The sequence below is a fragment of the Lepidochelys kempii genome, chromosome 14, assembly GCF_965140285.1.
Source record: "Lepidochelys kempii isolate rLepKem1 chromosome 14, rLepKem1.hap1, whole genome shotgun sequence".
Taxonomy (NCBI): Eukaryota; Metazoa; Chordata; order Testudines; family Cheloniidae; genus Lepidochelys; species Lepidochelys kempii.
In genome coordinates this window covers 11,052,532-11,078,334 of record NC_136393.1, presented here as the reverse complement: position 1 = coordinate 11,078,334, position 25,803 = coordinate 11,052,532, and the positions used below count along the sequence as shown (strand labels likewise).

Sequence of the window (25,803 nt, the reverse complement as noted above, 5' to 3'; positions counted from 1 at the left end):
CATTATGCCAGCAGCGCAGTGAGCTGAGGCTGCAGTGGAGGGGGAACAGCAGGGGAGGGGCCAGGGGCTAGCCTCCCGGGCCTGGAGCTCAGGGGCCAGGCAGGAGGGTCCTGCGGGCCATAGTTTACCCACCTCTGATCTACAGGAACTGCATAACTCAATCTGTTTTTTAGCATTAGTGCTGTCAGTTGGGCAACTAATATGAGCGACGCCATCCAAAAACCTAAGAGGAGTTCTGTATCTAGGATCCTCCTATATTAGATCTATCGATGGTTGTGTGAATATACTTAGTATGGAACCCTTTTGCCTTTATATTTTGAATGCAGATGTTACTTCATTCTAAAACCTGTTTGGTTGAAGAGTCTATTGTAAAACAAAGGAGAAAAAAACACCCCTACATTTTACGCAAGCTTTCGTTCAACAAACTGATTCATGGGTTTTTTCTTAATAAGGACCCGCTCTGAGTTGGAGACTGAACACTTTCTTCTGGGCTTGTCAGCACAGGAAATGGATTTTTTTGTTTCTGTAAACTTCTCTGCTTACTTGTATCACACCACATCCTCACTTTTAATTTTAATGTGCCTCTTTAAAAACTGGGTATGAAGCAATCAACACTTTCCTAAGTGTTGTTTTTATTTTTCAGAGTGTTTAATCCTATGAGAAAAGAAAAATACCTGTAGTGATGAAAGAAGAGCAATATGGAACAGTTATTTGATGATTGAATTATTTTAAGTACCTTGATCATTAAAAAGTGCTACTTTTATTTGCAGGGTTAAAGTGCCTTCCATATTTACACTGAATGTAAAATTTGCACTTTCATGAAAGACTTAATAGTGCTCTGAATTGAAAGTTGTGATATAAAACTTAGTTAAATAGGTTTTTGTGGCTGGCAAGTCAGATTAAGATTTTTTTGAATCTGTGCGTTTAAAGTTCGATTTTATTATTTTAACTTCAAAAATGTAAGCAATATTAAATTATATTAAGTTCACCAACTGTTATACTGTCTTTTATCATACAAAACCAGAGGAAAAACAAATTATCAGTGGAAAACTAAATCTTTCCACTTGGACTTCTTACCAGTTGTCATTCATAAAGGGTGAAATACCCCTCATGGTAACACCACCCCACAAATACTTACACCGCTGTGTGTGAATGTAAGGTGTGACAGGTATGTGGGTGGGGATGGGCCTCCACAATGGCCAACATGCCAAATTGCTCTAGAGAACAGCTTTCAAGCTTACACAGAGCTCTTCTTCGGGTCTGGAGCTCTGTGTAAGCTTAAAAGTTTGTCTCTCTCACCAACAGAAGTTGGTCCAATAGAAGATATAACCTCACCCGCCTTGTCTCAAATATCCTGAGACTGACATGGCTACAACAACATGCATGCAAGCTGCTCTAGTGCAGACAAAGGCCTTACAGTGAAATCACAGACCCATTTAAAAGAAACATCTTGTCTTTAGTCCGATGTGGTCTCCAGCTTCAGAATCAGGAATGGTTCATTTAAGTTTCATTGTCAGTAATCAGGCCAGAAAATAGAATTTCTGTCCCCTGAACATTTTTTCCTGAATTGGGACAGAAAATCAAAATTTTTCACTGGGTGAAAAGTCTCAAAATTCCATTTTAGAAGAAATGAAATGGAATTTTCCAGCTTGCTGCTCAACTCACTCCAATGCAAAATTCCCAGCCGGCTCTATGGCACTTGGAATTTCATTTTTTTTTTTCCCTCAGCATAGCTAGGCCAGTAAAAGCCCTAATGTAGATAGTTATACAAGTGCTTTATGGGGAGACAACTTATTTCATTAACTGCAATAAGCTATACTCATATAAACTGCATTGATAGTAGGGGTGGGGAGGCTCTGCTGCTTAACTATGCTGACACAGATAAAATGGCAAATCTTAAGTGTAGACAAGGCTTAAGAGAGGGATCCATGGCAGTGTTCTCGGATAGGGCCCCTATACCCCTAGTATTTGCATGGTATGTAATATTCTGAGTTCTTTATTTATAAGGCATATATAACATATCAGTGGCCCATAGAGAACTGGGTGAAGTTGGTGGAGGACTCTGGGAGAAATTTTATTATGGGGATTTATTCAACTTTTGTTTGTGCTGCTATGGCAATATTATTGAAGGGGAATAAAGTGTGTTTATTTTGAGTTTCTAACAGTCTGTCTAAAGCACCCAGAGCTCCAAAGGAAGCTCGTGGTTGTTGGAGTATACATTTGAAGAAATAAGTCAATGGCTAAATCTCCATAGACTTCTCTGGGGCCAATATTTGGCCCTCATTCTAGAATTTACAATCCTGCACAGGGTAGAGCTTTGCTTAGACTGTCCACACCACGTAAAAATCATTTTATGCAGCAGAACAATGTAACACTCAGCATAAAACTACTACAATAGTTTTAATCAGTCTAGTTTAGATTTCACATTGTGGTATTACAAAAGATACACTGGATGCCAGTAAATATACAGTACAATAATGTTCTTTGTTTTGAAAGAGACTTCCAAGTACTTTAAAAACAACCAATAATTTGGATATACGTAAAAGTTGCACAAAAAATAGAGACAGGGGAACAACAAGAGCTCCTCTGCATAGCACTGTTCTTAAATCATATACAAATGTAATTTGCTGAGACCTAAATGATAGCAATTAGATATTTTGTCATGATTTCTAATGTGCCCCTTACGGTGATATCTGTATTCTGAAATACTACTTTTGGTATTACTTTTATCACGGCCCATGCACTAAAGAGAGGGTAGGAAGGATGGTCTAGGAGGAAAAGGATACTAGAGTGGGATTTGAGACCTGAGTTCCATGTGTGTGTGAGCTTGGGCATGTCACTTTCTCCACCCTTTGCCTCAGTTCACCCATGCATAAAATGAGGATAACTGCCTATATCACAGGGTTGTTGTGAGAATAAAACCCATTAATGATTAAGATCGTGTGGAAAGCCATATTAATATGTAGAAAGAAGGGCAGGTAGGGAAGAACTATTCTGATCTAGTATTGTACTTCCTCACTGCTTTTGAGATAAGCTACATCACTCTTTGAGAGTCTTCTGTGAACATTTTTGCTACTTTCTTTGGGGCTTAGGTAGAAACCAGCAATGCAAAACGTTAAGCTCTGGTTCAAAACTGCCATAATGTTACAATAAAAAATAACCCAGTAAGAGCTTCTATACCATCTTTCAAAGATATCAAAGTCTTCACAAATCAGCCTAATTCTCCTATAAGATATGCATGTAGAAATTATTCTCACATACCGCCAAAACGCAGCCACATCTGAGGTGAAACAGCAGCTCTTTAACAGTACACAACACTGTACTGCTGTTTACCAAAATTGAATACCATAACCTATTGGAACTGTGAGAGAAATACTTGTCTAACAAATAGCTCAAATTGTTTTCTGAAAAATAACCGCAAGTAGTCAGGACCTCTGTTGTGCATGACATCCAAACCCCAGTACCTCTAGCAGCAGTGACCACTGGTATCTGTCAGACTACATTAATTCAGTACAGTCTTAAAAGGAAGAGTTCCACCTAATGAATCATCAACTTCTTTTCCTGCACCACTTAAGTATTCTTTAGTGACCAAAACTGATTTTGTTTCTCTCATGAGGTCTCACAAGATTAGGTAGAATATTTACTAGTAAGGGGTATTCCTTTTCACCTAAAATACAAGATCAGTTAAAGTTGTCTTTCTTCTGAAGTACCATAAGCTCTTAATCATTTTCAGGTATTAACAGTTTTCTTATCAGGTTTCCATCAACAGAGGACATTACAAACTCCATACCCCCAGATATTTAGTAGACAGATCTGTTCCTATCAATTGAATGTAAAGCTAAATCTGAAAATAATTGTTTTGAAGATTTCCATTTGCACTTACCCACAAAGATTTCCCTTTTCCTATGTATTCAGACACATTATTGGTCCTTCTATAGAAAGTCAAATAAAATCACACCTTAACAGCATATCTGTCATGGTTTAATAATTTAAAATACAAATTCATATTGTACAGTAGTTCTATGTGGTGTTTCATATCCTTCTTGTGTCTTTGGAAGAATGTGTTTTGCAAAGTTGACAGATCATTTGGCTGCCAGGTACCAGAGAAACTACTTATTCATTGTATAGATAGTATATTATTGATAACCTGGGAGTGGCAATTTGTGTCCTTCTTTTGCTTCAAAAAAGGTGTAAGAAAGAGTGATCAGATCAACATTGGCCATTCTTGGGTCTTCAGCAAATTCAGGATCTATGAAAAAAAACACAGGCATGTCCACCTCCTCTTGGGGATTAAGCCGCTGTTCTTCAAAACAAAAGCACTGTACATGGTGAAAAGTGAGAACAGTTACAAAACAAATACGTACACGCTGCATGTTAAAAAACAGCCTTTGTATTCTGTTTTTCACACTGCTCGTACTTTAGTAAACTTAAATGTCTAATGGAATGAGATCTGTGATTGTGACGGGATAGCAGGTTCTCTCTTATACTGTGTTTTAACAGAGATCTGGTCCATGATACAAACTTCTCTCCTATTTGTGATTCATGGATCATCTCCCCTCTCTGGTGAGTAAATACCAAGAGGCAATTACAGCAATTGCTTAAATTGAAAAATTATATTAGGAAAGTATTTAATAGTTTTGAAGTGAACAATCAGTACCATATGACTGTTCAACCCACAAGTGCCCTCAAGATCGCTAGTGGTCCATCTTTTACACTTTGGGAGCCACTCTAATGGGACTTTTAGTACCCGCCTTCTATGATTTAGCCTAGGCTAAATACGTGAATTGATGCATGCCCATTTGGAAAAGGATAATGTCTGAAATACTGAATTTTTCAGTTTGCCAGCCTAGATTGCCTAACACGCCTTGGAGTTACACACTTCACCTACTTGTATTTTATTGAAATATTGTCCTGCTTCAAATGGAACCACGTTATATGTAGAGATTCCAATTACTGGTTTGTCTGTAGAATTCTTTGCTTTGTAAAATGCCAATGCAGTCTCTCCTGGTACAACCTGTTTAAAGAAAAATACAATGATTGTATTTAATTTAAGTTCATTACACCACTCTCACAAAGTTCTGTAAGACTTAAGTTGCTAAATTTATTCCAGTGATAATTTTTTTAGCTGCCTTAAAGACAGATTCACTGCAAGTTATCTATTTCCTATATTTCCAACATTAGTGAATCTGGAAAAGTGATTATAAATTAAAAACAGTATTGAGAACTAGCTTCAATATCCACACACAAAATTAATCATAATATGGATACATTTTGGATCTTATCCTACAAGATACTGGACTTCCAGGGTATATCTACACAGCCCATGGCAGTGAGCCTCCCAGCCTAGGTCAACAGACTCGGGCTAGCAGGAGTCCAATAGCCCTGTTGAAAAAAAATATCAGAACACTAATTGCAATAATGAATTCAAACAAACTGATCAAGGAACATGACTGACCTCATAAGAGCCTTTGTTGGTAACCAGTTTTAAACAGTAACAATATTATTGAAGGCAAAAAAAAAATAAATACAAAGATCATAATGCAAGAATACTGACAAGAAGAGAAAGTGCCCTACTTGACCTAAGCCCCAATGCTGACGGGAATTGCTTTGGCATGCCAGCGTGAGCCCTGCAGGCTTCAATGCCCACCTGCATTGTAAAGTGGAAGACTGGGGCCCCAACTTGTGTTTTTACCCTTGTTTGCAGCCCATGCAATTTTTATTAACCTTTTCAAAAAAGGATCTAAGAAAGTAATCTACAAACCACTGTGTACAGCGGCAACCGAGAAAAATATCTGGTAAGGAAAAATATTTTAATTACTGTTTTTCAATTTAAGAGGCAAAAATCAAACACCTACAATTATTTTTAAATTATTCAAAAGCCCTTTGACAGTATCCTTTAAAGCTGTGACATTAACATTTATTAATTCAAATGAAAGTAGCGTCAATCATACTAGTCGAATGAGTGCTGAAAAATAAGACTCCCATCCTGTAACTACGTATGAGTAGTCCATGAATAGGCTTACCTATAGTCTTGATCCTGAAAAGGCTCATACCCATGTTTAAATTTTTTCAAGATCAGAGCTAATGTACTGTGTTAGCTCCTAATACAAACAAGTTTTAAAAAGTTAAGATTTGAAGCCTCAATTTTTCAGTTTTGTAAGGTTTTTTTGTAGTTTTGATAATCATTCTATAATGTCTAAATGAATTGTTGTGTAAGTTTCTTACGTATATTTCTGTTTGCTGAGGTCTAAAATTCCAATGTAGACTTGCATGCACATCAGCATTGAACGTGACCTTAATGATGCGATCTTTAACAGGTTCCATAGTCTCAATCTGGTCTGAATCATGGCCTGCTACTGCTGACCCACCTAATCCAGTAGCCTTTACAAAAAGAAAAGTTGTAGTTAGTGGTATTAAAATTGAAAACTTGATGGTATTTGAGGTACAAGAAAGTAAACAATTTCAACCTCTGTAGAAAGAAGGTTAAAGATAACAATAAGATCTAGTCAATTGCAGAGAAGAATTGAAAGTAGTGTCAGGTACTATTCTTCCCTAAGAGTCCCCTTACCAAATCTATTTCTTTTTCATTGATTTTTTTGTCCCTTTCCCATTTATGAAAGATTCCATCCAAACACCAGACTGTAGTGAGGAAAGTGAAAATTACCATACACACAGTAAACAAACTGGGGAAAGAGTAATTTTGTTACACTGCTCTTTTGAAACAATAATAAATAAAAATAACTAGGCAGGTGAATAACAGGGTCTTAGCCATTGACTAGACTCCTAGGTGCTCTGATAATACCATCAACAACCAACAGCAAGTGGAGGGCACGGATTTAAAATATATGGGGCAGAGGGAAGTGAGAACCCTGGGCCCTGCTAGAGCCTGATATTCAGGTACATCGATGCCTTTGGCAGGGCGGAGAGTATGTACACCGCACGCCCACCTAGCATAGGTATAAACAGCAGCGCAGACAGAGTCAAGGTTTAGGTGGGGAGCGTGCCCTGCACGACTGAACCCTAGGCTATATACCCTAGACAGATCTCTACGTGCCCACCGCATCCACACTGGTATTCTCAGCCGTGTAGCGTCCTGCTGCTCGGGGCCTTCCCTGATGCCTCCCCCCCCCGGCCAGACCCAGCAGGGACAAGAGCGGGCGCAGGCTGCCTGTCCCTGCACTGGATAGGGACGGGGGTAGTGTATGCACTTGACCCACCGCCTTCAGCCTGGATGCGGCTGAGAGGGAAGGGGGGCAGCGGCCCTAACCCTCCCAGAGTTCTGGGCTTCGCTTGGGGGGGACCAGCGGGGCTGGGCCGGCCGGCGGGGGAGTCCTTGGAGGGGCGGGGGGGGGGGTCCTTGTCCCGGCCCTGACCTGGCAGTAGAGGCGGTAGAGCGGCACGGCCGCGTAGGACATGCCCACCATGCCCACGGCCGCGGCGGCGATGTAGGTCAGGACGGTCTTGTTCCTGCGTCTCCACTCCTGCTCCTGGCCTCGCGTGAAAGGGTTGGGGCGCGCCGCCCCTCGCGCCTGCTGGAGCCCGGGCCAGGCCTGGCGGCGGGGGGCGCTGCCCGGGGTCCCCGGCCCGCGGGGGCCCCATTGGCTGTGCGGGGCCGCGGTCCGAGGGCACTGGCCGCAGGCCCAGCCCCCCCGGGCGAGGGGCGCCCCAGCGCCTCGGGCCCAGACACTGAGCACGCGCGGGCCCGATCCGGCAGCCACGCGCGGCAGCGGAAGGACCCCGAGGCACCTCCAGCCCCGCCCGCCCAGCCCCATCCTCCCCTCTCACGTGACGACCCGGCTCCGTCGGGCAGGGTGACACTTCCCACATGTGACGCGCTATTCTCGCGAGATTCGGAGGGTCAGGTGGCTGCGCGGCAGGGACCGAGCAGTCTCCAGGCTCCGTGGCTCACAGTCTACGGCGGCCGCAGGGGGTAAGTTCGCGTTCTCGTTGCCCCGCCCAGGAGCTGCGGGGACGCCCGTCGGCTGGCGCGTGTGGCTCAGCGGTTCTCTGTCACTTTCACCAGGGCTTTGTGCTGATACGGTGCCTCCCCTCACACAGCTCCCAGGGGCGGGGGGAGCATCTTCATTGGGGGCATGGCAGGGGCGGGGGGAGCGCTCCCTATGGGGGCATGGCAGGGGCGGGGGGAGCATCTTCATTGGGGGCATGGCAGGGGCGGGGGGAGCGCTCCCTATGGGGGCATGGCAGGGGCGGGGGGAGCATCTTCCATTGGGGGCATGGCAGGGGCGGGGGGAGCATCTTCATTGGGGGCATGGCAGGGGCGGGGGGAGCGCTCCCTATGGGGGCATGGCAGGGGCGGGGGGGAGCATCTTCATTGGGGGCATGGCAGGGGCGGGGGGAGCGCTCCCTATGGGGGCATGGCAGGGGCGGGGGGAGCATCTTCATTGGGGGCATGGCAGGGGCGGGGGGGCGCTCCTAATGGGGGCATGGCAGGGGCGGGCGGAGCATCTTCCATTGGGGGCATGGCAGGGGCGGGGGGGAGCATCTTCACTGGGGGCATGGCAGGGGCGCTCCCAATGGGGGCATGGCAGGGGCGGGGGGGAGCATCTTCACTGGGGGCATGGCAGGGGCGCTCCCAATGGGGGCATGGCAGGGGCGGGGGGAGCATCTTCACTGGGGGCATGGCAGGGGCGCTCCCAATGGGGGCATGGCAGGGGCGGGGGGGAGCATCTTCACTGGGGGCATGGCAGGGGCGCTCCCAATGGGGGCATGGCAGGGGCGGGGAGAGCATCTTCATTGGGGGCATGGCAGGGGCGCTCCCAATGGGGGCATGGCAGGGGCGGGGGGGAGCATCTTCACTGGGGGCATGGCAGGGGCGCTCCCAATGGGGGCATGGCAGGGGCGGGGAGAGCATCTTCATTGGGGGCATGGCAGGGGTGGGGGGGCGCTCCCAATGGGGGCATGACAGGGGCATGGGCAGCATTTTCACTGGGAGCATAGCAGGGGCACAGGGAGTGCTGCCACTGGGGACATGGTAGGGCAGGGGGGGCGCTCCCAATGGGGGCAGGGCAGGGGCAGTGGGGGCGCTGCCAGTGGCGGCAGCTCAGCGTTGGTAAGAGCACTCCCAATGGGGACATGGCAACGGGAATGGGAGCACGCTGAATGGGGCTGGCCCAGGGGCGGCGGGAGCGCTCTGAATGGGAACGTTGCCGTGGGAATGCACTCTTAGTGGGGCTGCCTCAGGGAAGGGAAACCATTCTCAACGGGGACATGGCCAGGGCCACAGTTGCACTGTCAGTGGGGATAGCATGGGGAGCATTCTGCTTCTCCCAAAGGTCTGATCTTGGGGGAGTGTCACCCCACCAAACCCTTTTTCCCCCAGGGCTGTCCCCAGCAAAAATGTCTCTGCAGGGTCATCCACCAGCACAGGGAAGGTTCATGGCTGTTTCTCTAATGTGAAGGGACCCTTTGCTGCAGGGACATTTCTCAGGGGCTACATGCCATTATGTCGTTGTAGGGAAGTTCCTGTAGCCTGCAGTGTTTTGGGGGCTGTGCAGAACCTCACCACAGGCTCATGTCAGACTGTTTGCATTGGACCAAGCAAGCATCCTGCCATGGATTGCCACACTATGGTTTTAGGGAGTCTTGATGCAGCACAGTCAATGTTATAACATGGCATGATGGTACTTGGTTGCAATGTTTCACTGTAGTGCCTTGGTTTTTTGGCCAAGTCTATTCTATTGCATCATAATGCTTTCATGCAGCACACTGGCATTTTCAGGCAGTGCCCTTCTGTGAAGTCATGCATAGCAGTGAGTTGATGAAGTTCAGAGTTGTTGTAATGGCATCTTGGTACAGAGTGATGGATGTAATGATGTAATTCCATTTATTTGAACAAATAGTTGCAAATGGCATGGTTTTGGACGCAAGCCAAATTTTTGAACACCATGTCTGTATGCTGTGTCCTGATGGCTTTTTGCAGTGGGATCAAGTTTGAGTCAATGGGTTATATTTTGCTGCATTGTCACCCCGTTGTGTATTGATTTGACTATATTTTGGTAGGAAACATTGACAGGTTGTGTAACATACCAATGTGATGTTAACAGCAGTGATTTCATGACAATCAAGTTCACAGAAATTCACAAAGGTAGCTAATCCTAACTGTGCTGGCCCCGCCCTATAGGTGACAATAGCATTATCTAGAGAAGATGAATGAATAATGAAACCTTGAGCAAAAATTCCTGGGGAAGCTTAGTCTGTCTTTTAAAAATTTTATTTAATGTAAATATTTTTCTTTACTTTTTCACAAACATACACTTAAGGACAGAAAGAACAAATTGGTCTGTGTCTTTAAAAAGAAACTTTACATGTCCAACAATTGATGGAAAATTTGAAAGTGGTGCAAAATGTTTGCCATTATTTAGGATGTGTGTGGGGGAATTGGGAGTATCAAACTCACACTGAGGGCAGCTATGCTACAATCATTGTATTAGTTGATGGGTTTGAAAGAATACCAATACTTTTCACTTTTATGTAGAACTTCATCCAAGGAACTCAGAGTTTTGCAAATTTTATTAGGCTAAACTTCAGGACACCTCTTGTGAGTGTAGGTACTTATCTCTACTGATTGGTAAATGATGCATGGATAAGTCAAGTTATTACTCATGCATTGGTTTTCTGAGAATTGGTTTTTGTTTTAGATTTTCAAAAGGCTTCAGAGTTGCAGAACAAGCTCTACCTGATTTTGGCTTTGTAATTACTTGGATTTTATCTGATGAAGTGAGCTGTAGCTCACGAAAGCTTATGCTCAAATAAATTTGTTAGTCTCTAAGGTGCCACAAGTACTCCTTTTCTTTTTGCAGATACAGACTAACATGGCTGCTACTCTGAAACCTTGGATTTTTATGATTTATGAGTTCCTTTTTTACATCACTTTAAGTCAAAACCCACACAACTGAAACAATAAGCTTTGGATCCTATAGTTGGGCTGCATTTTCAGAATGTGTGGCACATCTTGTTTTCAGGTGCCGCTCTAGAGGGTGACAAGCAACTGCACCAGATGTTGCAGCTAATGAATTTGCTACCTTCTAAAATGAGGTATACCAACCCGTCCTGGTAACACACTGATTACACGAATCATTGAAGGACTCTTGTTACAATCAAGGACGCTTGTTTCTTCAGCCGAAAGGGGTGAAAACAATATTCATAATTCCCCTGGTTAACAGAAGGGGTAGAGATAGTAAAAGCAAGGGAGGACGAAGTAAGTCATGTTCACTTAAAACCAACGTGTTGGAACTAGACGTTAAATGAACTGGTAGGATATTTTCACACCAGTAATGTTCCAGCACTTTATCAGATGACTATAACCTAAATACATTCTGACATGTTTCTCATGGACCTTCAGTTTTGGTGAGGCTGTTATAGGAGTGACCCTTTTGCAAAGTTTCATTAACAATATTTAATTCCACCTTATATCCCATACCTGTATATCTGACTTTTTTAAAGGCTATAAAGGAAAACTGTGCTTTATAGCAAGTCCCAGAATCTGAAAATCTATGGTCCTTTACTGTATATGGAACTAGATGGAAAAACTCTATAATCAATATTGGAATAAAATCAGAGTTCATATTTTCTTCTTTAGGATTATATTGAGGTTCCTCTTACAATGTAATCATGATTACTGTATTGGGTTTCACAGAAGGTTTAAATCACAAGGGGTCTAAATCTGTGTAACTCTTCAGTGTAAATCTGGAGGAGCTCTATTTGTGCCAGTGGAGTTACTCTGAATTTATAGTGGTGCAACAAAGAACTGAGCTGAGGATGTTAGGCTTTTGGTACTTGCTCCTCAGCAGTGAATTCATGAACCAGTTATGACCAGAAGTGATCTCTTCCCACTTATCTTCAGGCAAACAGTCTTTTTTAGTATTTAGTAAATTAATTTAGTAAATTAGTATGAGAATTTAAAATCAAACATATCTGCAAGTTTCTAAAAGTGGTTTCTCCTTTTTAACAGCAATCTTTAATCTGGGTTGAGGGTCTGTCCTTTATCTTTCAGAATCTTCTATTCCGAACATTTAACAGTTCATCTAAGAAGATGGCCGCTACAGAGTCCCTAAATTTACATAAAAGGTAAATTTTGTTGGGTTACTGGATCAAGTTCTCATTGTTAGCCTTGGTTGGTGATAGTGTGTTGTTTCAGTGAGTTCTTAAAGGTAAACACAGTCCAAAGCAAGTTCTTACAAATGTAAATATTTTAATTGTGTCAATTTCTTGTTCACAATGGCCCTAGAGATTGAAGGCCTCTGTCTTTCCATTTAAAAAGCTTCCCCAGATTGCCACACAATCCTCATCTCTGCCTCAAAGCAGCGACCCCTAAGGGTTGGAGAATAATTCAGTCAAGTCCATTCATTCCTCAGTTTCCCTACTGAGACTACCTTAAGATTGCAAAATAGTACCAACTCTGGTTATATTTTTTTAATGTAGACACATGTACACTTGATACCAGATGGAGACCACCAAACACCAAATAAAAACAGCTTTTAAATCTTTCAGTCATTTAACCTACACTGGTTGCAAACTGATGCCCTTGAGATGAAAAGCTGCATATATTATAATTATAACCAATATTCCCTTGAAAACTTTCCTGTTGTAGAATATCATGCTATAAGTTTACTGAAGATATGTATTTAATGAGCTTCTCTTAGGAATGAGCCAGCAACAATAAGGTCATGCAAAAGATGGAGTTTATATGTTATGGCATGCTACTTCTCTGCATAATAATGTTTGCATTTGTCTGTCTTGTTTTTTTTCATGCAAAAAAGTGTTCTAGAAACATTAATTAACTTCCTAACAACTCTGTCTCAGAAGTAAGTTTTATATTAATTGTATAAGTGGTTATAGTGAAATCTGACCCTTAAATCAGCTGACCCTTAAATCAGCTGTTACTGAACCAATGGAACCTTTCCATGGTTAGCTCAAAATAAATAGCATTCAGGAATCCTAACTCACAGATCCTTCTCAAACCACTAGATAACCATGCCAAGCATGTCAGCAAAAATGATAATTTAAAACATACACAAACAATTTGTGCAGAATTGTATCATGACTGTTGTGCTCATGCACAACTTGCTGGGTTCTGCTCTCAGTATTGGCAAACTAACTTACCATATTCACAAATTTGTAAGGATACTGGCAAAAGATAAGCAGATTAATAGCCATTTTAATTTCAGTTGTATTGGAACCTGAAAGAACAAAACTGTATATTTGCCAGATGGAAAAGTACAAAATCAATAAAGAAATAAATTTTCTTTTTGTTTCTTACAAACAATTGAAAATTAAAAACAAATGTCCTATGCAGCACATGGCTGTATCCTTTTTAAAGGGCCAAATAAACTTAGCTAAATATTCTTCATAGTTATCTGCATTGTCACTGATACCAGATCATGGTTCTTCAGAAAGCTTGACTATTATTTTTTGAACAGTGGGTGTGTACATGAAAAATATGAACACAATTGCATTCCTCATTTGGGTGTGCTATGCAAGGATCATAGTCGTGCATGTCTGGTCATTTGTAGATGTAACTTACCCAGTTTCTCTGTGTCGATGCAGGCACATGCAGATTAGGCACAATCTTTGCATGTGACGCTTCACAATTTTCTAATATATTTAGATAATATGATGATGTATCAATAATACACATGTTCAGATGCTAATTGAGATTTACAGGAAGTTTAAACATTACATTCCTTGTGTTTAAAATAGCTATGTAGAAGGGAATAGACAAAAACAATTCACATTAAGAACGAGGAGTCTGGTGGCACCTTAAAGAATAACAAATTTGTGTTGGATAATTTGTTAGTCTTTTAAGGTGCTACCGGACTCCTCATTGTTTTGGTGGATACAGACTAACACGGCTACCCCTCTGATTCTTGGTACAATTCACATTGTTGTACTTTGTTGCTTGGGCCTATTTTCTCATATTTTTTCTAGATTAACCATGTGTCATTTAATGAAATATATGTTTTAATCTTTCCAATGACATATTCCGCAATTCTTTTAAAATTAATTACTATTTCATGATAGACCAGTTGCAAGTATTTTTCCATATTATATAACAAAGCATTCACCTGGCTAAGGGCCATAACGTCTTAATGAATTTTCACCCTTTAAGGTTTTTAACCTGAAAGGTTACCGTTATATAATTGACTTCTGTAGGATTTTTTTTCCCTGATTTAATTTATCATTGACTTTTTTTTTTATGAAATAATTCCATGATTCTTGCTACCAAGGATTACAGGATTATTTAGCAGATGATAAATTACCTGAATATGTCTAACCTCAGTTGCTAACTGGTAATAAAATATAATTCGAGAAAAGTCATCACATAATGATACCATCAGTAATTTATAATTTATATCTGTTCAAAGAAGAATCTTAATCTCTTTGTCTAACATGTTGTGTGTTCTTATCTATTCATACTAGAATAACATGAAACGTCTATTAAATTTAATTTTCCTCAGAATTATCATCATCACTTTATGCATTATTTGTTTGGGTAGTGCCCAGTTATATGCTAGGTTCTTTCCAGACATACAAGTGATGTCATGACCTGAAGGAGTTTGTCTGAAAGAGAGATGTAGACAGAGGTCGGGAGCAACAAAAGAGATTTTCTATGTGAATCAAAAAGATTCACTAAAGGTGGAAAAAGAGGGACTTAAACGTGGAGAAGGTCAGGCCTTGCAGATGAGTTCAGAGAGGCTGAACAATGCAGAAGTGCTAACTGGAAGAAGGTAATGTAATTGTTTGAGAGACTGACAAAAAGATGGACAAGGGTGGGAACAAGTTGACAGAGGAAGATAAGTACATTACCCTTGTAATGTATTTAATAAACTAAGAATGCTTAAAAGATATAAATATTTTCTGATGAAGTTTTTATAGCATGAACCAACTTTTCTGATTTTTAGAAAAGACCTTTCTCAGATTTTTAAAATCAATTTCCTCAGAAAAAACCTAAAGGATAAGAAAAAGATGGAATTCCTCCTATTTGGTTAGATATTGCAAGGAAATCTTTTATCTGTGGTTAAGAAAAATGAACGTCTGTTTGTGATTTGATTTTTTTTTTTATGAGTACATAAAGCCTTGAATGACATTTTTACTGGTTAAATAGAAAACATGACCCTAAATAACAACAAAGCCTTGTCTATACAAGGGATATTTTTGCACAAAATTCCCACTGTTGATACGACTGATTCAGCTCCATTGGTTCTGGTAACATTGGCAGCTTTGCTGTAGAAAGGCCGTTAGTGTTTTAAGCACCATGTCAATTAGATATGGTTTTAGCAAGATTACATGACATGGTGCTTAAAACACTAACAGCCTGTCTACTGCAAAGTCCTAATGTTGCTAACACTGGTGGAGCTAAACTGGACTAAGTAAGTCTACACTGCCAAATCCAGGTCACTGAACTTATGAGAGTAGTCTTATTGACCCCATTGGAACTCCTTACATGAACATGGTGGGAGTCAGGAGATCTGGGTTCTGTTTCACCTTTGCCAGCGATCTGCTGTGTAACCTTGGGCAAGTCACTTTACCCCTCTGAACTCCTCTCTCTCTTCCCATAATCGCTTCAAGTCAGGGACTGTCTCTTTATGTGTGTTTGTACACAGTGCAGTGCTTACGGTGAAATTTTTTTTTAAAAGCCTTACCTGACAAAAATGAAATATCAGCCGAATGTGCGCACTACAACTTTTAAGAAGGAGGCACTCTCTGGCATGTGCGCCCATTTCTAGGATAGCCACGGCACCCTGCTGTGCAGTTCCAGACATTGGCAGATACTATTTTGTCACAGTGCTGCTCTCTACTTTAGAGGGGATTCATTTTCTGTTGAAACAAAGCTCTGAGGTGAGAGAAACACAGAGAAACTGACAGGTTTCACTATTTCATTTTACAAAGAAACGAAAGACAGGCGAATTGAGCTCTTCAGTCAAGTTTTTTTTTTTTTTAGGCAAAGGAGGAGTGAGGCGAATTTACGTACTCATTTCCTACCTCCACAAGAAACATTTGTGAAATGTGAAAATGGTATGAAATAATATTTTGCCAAAATATTAGACGTTGAATATCTTTAAAATAATACACGTCTCGCTCTAGACTAGAGTATGCCTGATCTCAGACAGGTCTTCTGTTAGATTAAGGAGAACGGCTCTGCAGGTTTCCTTCTATCATAGTACATTCCTTCAAGCATTCTTGCTGTAGGCCCATTAGATTTTATCTAGAGTGGACAGACACTGAAACTCTATTTGGCTTTAGTAATTTGTTAAAAGAAGTGTCTCAGGATATTGGCACTGAAAATTGTGGGACAGCTTCTGGGAACCCTTTGCATGGTTTTATGAAAGCTCCCCACTTCACTGTTACTTTGTTCTGTACATTGAGATGTATTCTGACTATTTTGTGGGGATCTAAATCAGAGACCACCTCTGTTCTCTATCAATTTGTCTGTTGCTTTAAGAAAACGAAGTAAAAGGCAGGATTACTAAAATGAATTGGAGAGAAAGAGAGGAATATTGGAAAGAATGTTTATGAGATAATTTTGAAATGTGACTTAAAAGGGAATTTTATTTTCTGCTTACCTGATCACAGGAAAAAAAAGTAAGAACAACAGGAAAATATTCCTTACATTTTGCTATCAATTTTCCATAAAAAGAGCATACATTAAAAATATTATCTATAGCATTTACTTCGGTCTGTATAAAAAGAATAAATTGTCAAGGTAATCATCCGGGTTCTGCATTAATGCTTGTCTGCTGTGGATGAAAACACTAGTGTGTTTTTTTTTTTAACTTGGCTTTAATTCACTGCCATGACTGAGAGTACACAATAGTGTAATGAAAATGACTGATGGTCTTTGCTGTTTCTTTCATGGGTGGCTCATCTGTCTGTCTGTTGCTTAGTTGGCTTTCTTTTTGTGTGTGTAATCCAATCTATTAGGAAGATTGCTTTAAAAAGATCAAAGAGAGGGAGTTAGCTGTATATTGTACTTGACCCCATCTGGAGGATCATCTGGAGGGGGTAAATTCTAGGATATGTAAAAAAAGATGTATCTTATCAGTGACCTGTCTGCTGCCAGATGGACATGCAGTATCATCATTTAATCATATTTGAGGCTAATGCGAGTAATTTTTCTCACATTTGTATTTTATGAGACTTGAAGGTTGCTACAAATCCATATCCCATAAAGGGAAAAAAGTAAACATTGCTTTGATAGGTGAATTAGCTCATGTGACGCACAGGGTTTCAGAAGAGATTAAATAGAAAGAGACACTCATCTCAGTCTCTGTCTGTTGAGATTTTTTAGTTGGTAACAGAAATTGTCCAGCATGTAATTGTTATCCTACTGAATTAGAAATATTGAGTGTCTTTTGGATGCTTTTGTTCTTCTTTTCACTGGTGTCTTGAAGAATGTCCCTGCTTTCACTGATGGATGAGGATGAACCAGAGCGTTTTGATGTGCTTTCTCTCTTGTACTGGTATGCCAAATCATTAGGTTTTAATAGCATTTTCATAGTGTGTGAACTAACAAAAGTGCAGTAAAGGTATTTTGAAATCTGTGACTCTTTTTAGTTTTGTTTCAGTACACTAGAATATCAAACTTTTAAACCCCCTAATATATTGTAGGTAACAAAACAACAGAACAAAGTACTGAAGGTTTAGTTTTAATAGCTATTATTAGGATTTTACCCCACAGCTATTAGCACTCAGAATCTGTTCTGGCACTAAATATTTTAGTCTGAGTGTGAGGTTTTAATGGGTTTTTTGTTTCTTCTGAGAAATTTCAGCATCACTCAATTATACATATAGCACAAATGTTCTGTATTCTCACTTAGGTATTATTTGGTGTCAAGATTTACTATTTTTACTTGCTTTTTCTCAATATGTAAAACTATTTAATAGTATTTATGACAAAATTTTGTAGGAGAGAAGAGAATGATATATCAAATATTGTATGGTTTATATTAACGATCAGATTTAATCTATTTTTTCCTTCTACAAAGTACACTAAAATGTGTTTTTAGTTATTTTTATTACTGCTACTGGTTACTCTTAGCACAGTTCAGGAATCGTTTTTCTTTTCTATATCATTTTACTAGTATTGGGCAGGTCATTAACATTTTTAGATGTTAAATAATCAAGATTAATTGATTATTCTGGTGACATGAAAAATATTGGGGGTGAGAATTTCCAAAGCATCTTAGGGCCAGATTCTCAGCTGGTGTGAATGGTCATAAGTCCGTTCTCTTCAGCAGAGCTATGACAATCTGATTTGTAATTACTGCATTTTGAATTGCCAGCAGTTTTCTTCAGAATTTTATGAGCAATCATTTCCATTCCAACCTTCCCCCATATTTTACATACCTCAGGGCGACTTAATAAGTTTAGTATTTGTATCCATTGTGTTACCATGGTTTGAATACCACATACCCACAGAATAGTTTTGGTAATTTTTAGTGAAAGTAGTATAGAAACAACTTAATGCCCAATGTGAATTCATGCTTTGTGCTGTTCTTAAATCTCATTTTTACATAATATATGTTTGCAGATGGCATTTATATATATATATTTAGTGACATCTTATTCTCCTCCCTTCAGAGGGGTTTTTCTTAGCCTCCTGTATATTCTTTTCACTGTAGCAGCATCTTCTTGTAGAGCATATTAATCTTTTGAAAAGATGTTTCCAGTATTCAGTTTGCTGTTGGATATTTAAAAGCGCATTTTTATTGGAAATGTCCCATACCGAAGTTAGATTATTCTTTATTATTTTATAGTGCTGCAATGTGTGTCCTATTGGCTACACTTACATTTTATAGTGCTCTAACTTGCTGTCTCGGGGGGTGAAAAATCACCCCCCGAGGGCAGCAAGTCAGAGCGCTTTAAAGCGTGTGTAAATGGGCTCCGAGTGCGGAGCCAATCCCTCCTGGAAGTGGATTACCAGGAGCACTGGGAGAGCTCCCGCAACAGCGCTTTGAAGTTTCCAGTGTAGCCATGCCCTTAGGCTCTGTTATTCTGGATGGTTACTCTGTTTCTTTTCAAGACTGAAAAGTTAGCCTAAATTCCAGTCCTGTAAATCCTTCTGGAAACAAAATTCCCTTGCATAGGAACTTCAGCATTGAACTTCGAAGTTTGTTCTTGCATTTTTATATGATAATACTAAAAAAATTATGATTGTGGTGAAATTGACTTTAATAATATTCAAGGCTTCTTCTTGTTAATTAAGTTATTTATGAACCAAAGACCTAATCTATTGACATAACCAGATCTGCCACCTTTCCGCCTATGTTTGGATTAACATTAAAAGATCAGGAGAAAGTAAGTGTTCTTTATGGCTATTCTAGTGTATTGAAAGCAATTACTTAGAGAAAGATCAAGTTGAGCTCAGATATGTATTCTTTTTTCTTTATTTTTTTTTAGTAAATAAAAAATACTTACATAGTGTCTCTGGCTTTGCAATATGTGAAGCAGTGGGTGCTCTGTTACATTTAAAGGTGTTTGAGAGCACTACAGAGCATTATACTATATGTGACTAGTACAAAAAGCCGGAAGATGAGACTGTAGAAGGAAAAATGCTCTAACTTGAAAGTGATGTGATTCTTATTTTTTGAGCTTTTCAATGATAAAAACACACATTTATGGTAGACCTGTAAATGCTAATTATTACTTACCTTCCTTATATATTATTTTTCAGCTTCAAAGCCCTTTACAGATATTAATTAATGAATCTATCTAAACAATTCTGTATGGGGAAAAATTTGAGAGAGGAGTCATAAAAATGTCTTCTTCCAGAATAGATGTTTCCTGCTTCCCAAATTATCACCATGTAATCATAGTTTTGCTCAATTGTGCATGGCTTACAAAAATGAATTCTCAATCAGCAACGCAAGTATAAATTACGCCAACAAATACATTTTCATTTCCGATCATGATAAAATATACTAATTAGGTTTCATAATTTTGTTTGAGCTTTCAGAGTAAATACTGGGGTGAAAGTGAGTTCTCACGAGCATCTGAGGCATAGTTCTTAAAAAGTAGTATTCCCTTCTAGTTCCTTCTTGTGACTTGGGGTAAAAGGCCCATTTAGCAAGTCTTAAGGACCTACAAACCAGAGAAAAGCTTGCTTGTCTACTAGGTTGGCTCTCTTTTCTTTCTTTGTGGGTATTTTTTAAGCTAATATTTTCAGGTTATTAGGGGTGTGTACCTTGATAAGTGCAGACAGACCTCAGTGCCACTTATCTTGCATATGACAGCATGATGGGCACTATGGAGCTAATAATTCCTCCTCTTCTGTAGATGCTGAGGCCCCTGACAACAGAATTGATTCAGTTCTGTTGTGCAAAAAGGAGAGAGCAGAATTTGGAGTGTTGCGTTGGATATATACACCCCAGTATGTTACCTTGCACCTGGATTCTCCTGTCCTCCCCCTTTCCTCTAGCTCTGCAGCTTGCCCTGACACCAGCTCCTGTCCTGGCTGAAATACCCAGCATATGGCTTGGTATACTGGTTGTGTGCTGGATGGGAGGCTTTGAGTATATGTGTCCTCCATTCTGATCTTCTTTTTCTTCATTGTTTGTGTATTGTAGTTGTTCTGATATAGAAAATAGAAGTAACCATCTAATTTAGAACATTATTTATGGCATGCCAGAAAATCTAAGCAGCACTGCTGCATTCTTGTTTGTTGGGGCTGGCAGATCCACCCTAAAAATTGAACAACCGAGTGAGGGTGTTTTTTGTAATGCAAGTTTGGGTTTGTTTCAATAGCCTGCATTTGAATAAAAATATAAATGGATAAATGATGCTTGGCTAGCGAATACCAATTTGTACCCAGATTTTTAAGGCTTTGTCTGTTGTTAGATTAGTCTTGGAAATATTTTCTACGGGATTATACATTCAGGTCCCAAGATTATCATTTTATTTTGTGATTTTTCCCCCCCTTAATTCTTGACATCGTGATTTTCAAGAGCATTAAAAAAAAATCCTCTGCTGTTTGGCAGCTCAGACAGTCTGCCCTTATTCTCACCTCTGGCATTCTGTGTTTGGAGGTGGCGTTAAGAGTGAGGCTTTCATAAATCAAGAGAGAACAAATATTATTTGATGAGAAAAAGAGAGATGGTAGGAAGAAGAACACTCCTAACGAATGTCTAGAGAGTTGTGCTCTCCCCTTACTTAACTTTGGAAACATTTTTGTGGAAACCACTACAGCCATGGGTATTTTCATCTTAAACACTTTAACAAAATCTCTCCTGGTTGCCAGCTGTCCTGTTCTAAATAGGAGCACAGTTGTTGTTATTATTAACCCTCTTTTCTGTTATCCTGAGTAAGGCTTTGGTAAGAAATACTTCGTTTTAAAAAGACAACCCAAAACCTCCACTGTATTTTAGATAGTACTACTTTACCATCTGTTTTTGATATTCAAATGCCAGAGCATATCATCTTGTCTTTTCATTTTTTCATCTGCACAGTATTTACAATACCCAGTGAAGAAAACGTTTGCTTTTTTTTTTTACTGGACGTATAATAGCAACTGCTGTAGTTTGTACACATGTATATTTCTCCAAGTGAATCTTCATGACTAAAATTGCAGCAGCTCTGATTTTATTTATTTATTTTAGGACTATTATGGGACCTTATGGAATCAATCGAGCTGTTCACCGCATTACTTTTTCTGACTGTCAAAATGGATTAGGTAATTAGATTACATATTTGACTCTAACAGAGTGAAATTTTGAGAGGTGCTGGGTACCTGCTGGGCATTTGCAATTCACACTGATATCAGTGGGAGTTGAAGTTTCTCAATCTGTTGTGACATTTGACTGAATGTGTTCGGTGCAATGGAGGGAATGACCAGTTTCTTGCTTATATCTGTTTTTCAACAGGTGTTAAAATTATTGGAGGTTATCGGGAGCAAACTGAAGAAGACTATGGCATTTTCATAAAGAAAATTTTGCCTGGAGGGATGGCTGCAATAGATAGTAAATATTTACTGTTACGTATTCTGTAGAATCCTACATTACACAGGAAGCTGTCAAGAAAGCAAACTGTCTTTTTTAATTTTATTTTCAGTATGTACACACACAGTAATGTGTAGGTCAGCAAAGATTCATCATTTTCCAAGGGGAGCATGTGGAGGAGTCACAGTAATGGACATCCGTTTAAATCTAGATCAGGCCAGTATGAAATCAGATTGCGATCTGTCCACATCGTCAACTTTCCAAACTGTGAGATGCTGAAAGCTCTCAACTCCCAGTGGCTTCAGTGGGAGGTAGGGGCATTCAGCACCTTACAGGATCAGGTCCTGTGTTTATATATTGTTCTAATAAATTCCGATTAATGTTCATGTTTTAGGTGATTTATATGGAAGGACCAAACTGTATTGTATAGAGTTTAGACTGGGGAGAAAATTCCAGTGTATACTAGGTTCAACCAGGTTTCAAAAACTTGGTCAGGCCTTGTCCACACTAGCTTTTGGGGGGTAAAAAACCAAAAACAACTTTTCCCAAGTTTGTATTTAAAACTGCTCAGCAAACACATTTTCTGCACTCATGTTGACAGAGCCATTGAGTGGTTCAAACTAAGAACTGCTTTGAAAGCTATTATAAACATCAAGAAACACAAAAATATTTAATTTATATATGATAACCTACATGTAGTCATCAATTCAAAACTCAGCTGACAGCTAATTCCCCACCTGTGGAGCATAATCCTACAAATATGCTCACGGTGTGAGGAGTCCCGTTAGGATCAATGGAACTACTCATGGTAGTAAAGTTAAGCACATGCTTAAGTGTTTGCAGGATCAAGGCCTACGGTGATAAAATCATTCTTACTTTTGCTCCAATCTAATCTAATGTAATAGGAGTGTATTTTCCATTTTTCCCTGTTCATTCGTATAGCTTTTACGTGATATTTTGTTAATCTCCTTATCAGGCCGATTGCTCACTGGAGACCTAATTTTAGATGTCAACGGAGAAAACTTAGTTGGTGTAACCAGTGAAAGGTATGTTCATAAAGATGACTAAATATTTATCTAGAGCTTGGAAAAATGTTACTAATACTGGTGTTATATAGTCAAAGACTTTGGACCCAATTAAACACTGATTAAAAGGATATAACTGCACCAAGTCCATGGAGTTGCACCTGCAGATTGTCCCAGAGAGCTCAATATAGCTGTCCTGACTCAACAAAACTATCATTGACATTAATGGGAGTTTTGCCTGCGTAAGAGCTGATTAAAGAGATTTCATGTTGTATTGTAGGTTTGCAGTATATATGTGTAAATTCATACCGAAATAGTTGTTGAGCTAATAAAATATTTTATTTAACATTACTGTGATTATCATGGTATTTGGCTGGATATCCATTAAAGCAAGTGATTTGGTTATATATGCTAATAGTTGGCACTTCTTGTTCTCTTGGGTGGCGTAATTAAGGCAGAGAAGTTGCCTGTATTGTTTATGTGGTGTGATATATAGGGTCTGACTATTGGCTGTCTGACTATTACTATAAAGCCCAAAACATTGGTGGAATTAGGATTTATATTAAAAATAACCTCCTCCCCCTCAAATAAAACTACTATAGTACAGATTAAAAAATAAACAAACCAGAGTTGAATGGTACAAAATTAAAAGCCAGCTTTTACCCCATACAAACTTTTTGTGCCGTATGATAGCCCAGGTCTTAAATGGAATGATGTATCAAAGGCATATTTCCAAAATGGTTTGTCTGTTAAGATAAGAAATTGTTCCATTTTCTGCCATTTTAATTCTATGTAGTGGATACAGAGCCCTTGCATTCAAACAGTGAAAATAGGTAGATTTACTTTTTTAATTGTTGTTGGCTTTTTTTCCCTTCCAGAGCTGTTGATGTTTTGCGAATGGCATCAGCGACTAATCACGTGTCTTTGCTGATTACGAGAGATGAAGAAGCAAAGTAAGAGAGTTAAAATGTTTATATTAAAATTACCACTACAGCATCCCTCTTCCTCAATAAACCACTTTCACTAAAATATTTGTTCATATACTGATGTTTTATAAATTTGGGATTACTCTTGAGATATCCACAACGTAATTTGTTTTTGTGTTTTGCGTAAACATTTTTATAGCATAATCCATTTTCTCAGAGTACAGTACAGAGGTTTTTGTTATCTTCCCCCCCATATGCACATGTAGTATACCCCAATCTATGATACCAAGATGGCAGTGGTGAATTGAAAGTGCATCAATATATTTTCTATCTGACTTTCAGGGCTATGCTGTCTACATTCCATGAATATATGAAAACTGGTCTATAAGTCAAACAGAAAATATGAATCCTGCTCACCATAGTCAAACGATCAGTCCCAGTTAGTTCAGTGGGACTACTCACATTAGTAAAGGCTGCAAGTTCTGACCCATTTATATTTCATGAATAAAGTCTAAATGTTACATGGTACAGTTAATAATACTATAAAGTATTTGCTGTCGTCATAATCATGATTTCCTGACTATTTGTTGTCTTTTTAAAATATAAGACGTGGTATTAAAAAAATGATTAGTATTTGTCAGTAGAACAACTTTAATTAGTGCCAGGCATCTGAAAATAAAGTCCTTGCATTTGCTTTTTTTCAGAATTGGCTTTTCAGTCTCTTACTTACAAGCTCTGAATTAGTTGGGATAAGTAGGTTAAACTATTCAGTGGAGCAGATAGTCCAAAATTCCTACATTATAAGGACAGTTACACTAAAATATCCCTTTAATCTTGTTATCTACAGATAATCATATAAACCAACACTGGCATAGGAAATGTTGGGATGAAAAGAAGCCAGGAAGCCCATCCAGGTCTATCCCCCATTTTGATTTAGCAGCTGTTTCCTCCAAATTTTTATGTAACTATATTTGAAAATCATTAAAGAGTTGCTACTCTTGTTACCTTTCCTAGGCTCTTCCATTTATTAACTGCCCTCTATGTAAAGAAAGTCCACCTAAATTCCTTTAGAGCATGGCCTTTCTTAATCTTATGCTTGTGCCTCTTTATTCCTGTATTTGACAGTAGTTCAAATGGCTTTGTAGCTTCTATCCTCTCTCTCTTCTTCAGACTGTTTTAGATAGCTCTGAAGTTCACTCTTAATCTGCTTTTATCCAAAGCATACTGACCTAGTTCCTCTAACCTTCTTGAATAATTAAAATCCATGAGCCCCAGTATCATTCGGGTGATTTGTCCGGTGACAAGATCTCCACTAGCTATTTTAAATGTGTCCTCACTCCCTTTTAGAACTCTCAGTTAATTTCCTTCCACTGTACATATATATTATATTAAATACTTCATTTATACATAAGTTTTTGTGTATATGACTAGAACCTGGTGGTAGATAAGCACCAGTTAAATAAGTATATTTGTATTGCTATTAAGCAGTGTACCAAACTGTGATTTGAGTTGACCCTGTGTAGTCAATGGAATTACTCTGGAGTTATGGTGCTGTAACTGATATCACAGTCTGGCTATTCATGTTACCTCCACCCTAACTCTGTGATATTTAGTTTTCTGGTGTTCATGGTTCACAACCTTTTAGATATAGGCCCTCCCCACCTTTTTCTTTTTTACTTTTACCTTTATTCCTGAGGTGGTGGTGGTAGTAATGACTACATTTTACAATCTGATTTTTCTTACATGAAGGTATAATCAGTGTTTGATTAGTAGGGATTTTTTTCTTAATTGAATAAATAATGTTTAATAATGGATTCAGCTTTAATTATTTTGTTGCTAATTAGTCCAAGAACTATTTCTGAAACTTCAGAAATGTTTGGAAATAGTAATTAGTTGATT

The 25,803-nt window shown here is 39.5% G+C and overlaps 3 protein-coding genes across 20 annotated transcripts in view; 2 read left to right on the top strand and 1 right to left on the bottom strand.

The window, feature by feature from the left end:
• TOM1L1 (target of myb1 like 1 membrane trafficking protein) overlaps positions 1-961 on the top strand; it is a 35,014-nt gene extending 34,053 nt beyond the window's left edge. For 3 of the 4 annotated variants that reach the window (XM_073311666.2, XM_073311663.2, XM_073311667.2), the window contains one exon: positions 327-960. The gene's annotated coding sequence lies outside the window, so the exon portion shown is untranslated. Of the gene's footprint in view, positions 1-326 lie in introns of all 4 variants that reach the window. The other variant, XM_073311664.2, reaches the window with a different exon arrangement.
• A 3,101-nt stretch (positions 962-4,062) lies between these two features.
• Positions 4,063-7,801, bottom strand: COX11 (cytochrome c oxidase copper chaperone COX11). Of its 3 annotated transcripts, none has more exons than XM_073311670.2 (4): positions 7,374-7,801; positions 6,226-6,381; positions 4,889-5,014; positions 4,063-4,249 (listed from the first exon to the last, which is right to left on the bottom strand). In XM_073311670.2, exons 1-4 carry the CDS (start codon positions 7,770-7,772, stop codon positions 4,205-4,207), a joined length of 726 nt encoding a protein of 241 aa, XP_073167771.1. In that variant the 5' UTR covers positions 7,773-7,801; the 3' UTR covers positions 4,063-4,204. The 3 variants fall into 3 exon arrangements, with proteins under 3 accessions (XP_073167771.1, XP_073167770.1, XP_073167769.1); XM_073311669.2 differs by having other exon boundaries at positions 4,063-4,319; positions 7,422-7,800; XM_073311668.2 differs by having other exon boundaries at positions 4,063-4,319; positions 7,374-7,797.
• Positions 7,802-7,848: 47 nt separating this feature from the next.
• The window catches only part of STXBP4 (syntaxin binding protein 4), a 139,762-nt gene continuing 121,807 nt past the window's right edge, over positions 7,849-25,803 (top strand). For 4 of the 13 annotated variants that reach the window (XR_012154917.2, XM_073311658.2, XM_073311648.2 and 1 more), the window contains exons 1-8: positions 9,039-11,055; positions 12,014-12,087; positions 14,517-14,747; positions 17,412-17,480; positions 21,615-21,688; positions 21,879-21,974; positions 22,930-22,999; positions 23,857-23,931. Coding sequence is in view for 12 of the 13 variants with exons in the window: in XM_073311658.2 (XP_073167759.1) it covers positions 14,701-14,747; positions 17,412-17,480; positions 21,615-21,688; positions 21,879-21,974; positions 22,930-22,999; positions 23,857-23,931 (431 nt within the window). In the remaining variant the exon portion in view is untranslated. Of the gene's footprint in view, positions 7,931-9,038; positions 11,056-12,013; positions 12,088-14,516; positions 14,748-17,411; positions 17,481-21,614; positions 21,689-21,878; positions 21,975-22,065; positions 22,265-22,929; positions 23,000-23,856; positions 23,932-24,751; positions 24,819-25,803 lie in introns of those variants that run through there. The other 9 variants (XM_073311653.1, XM_073311650.2, XM_073311656.1 and 6 more) reach the window with 9 other exon arrangements.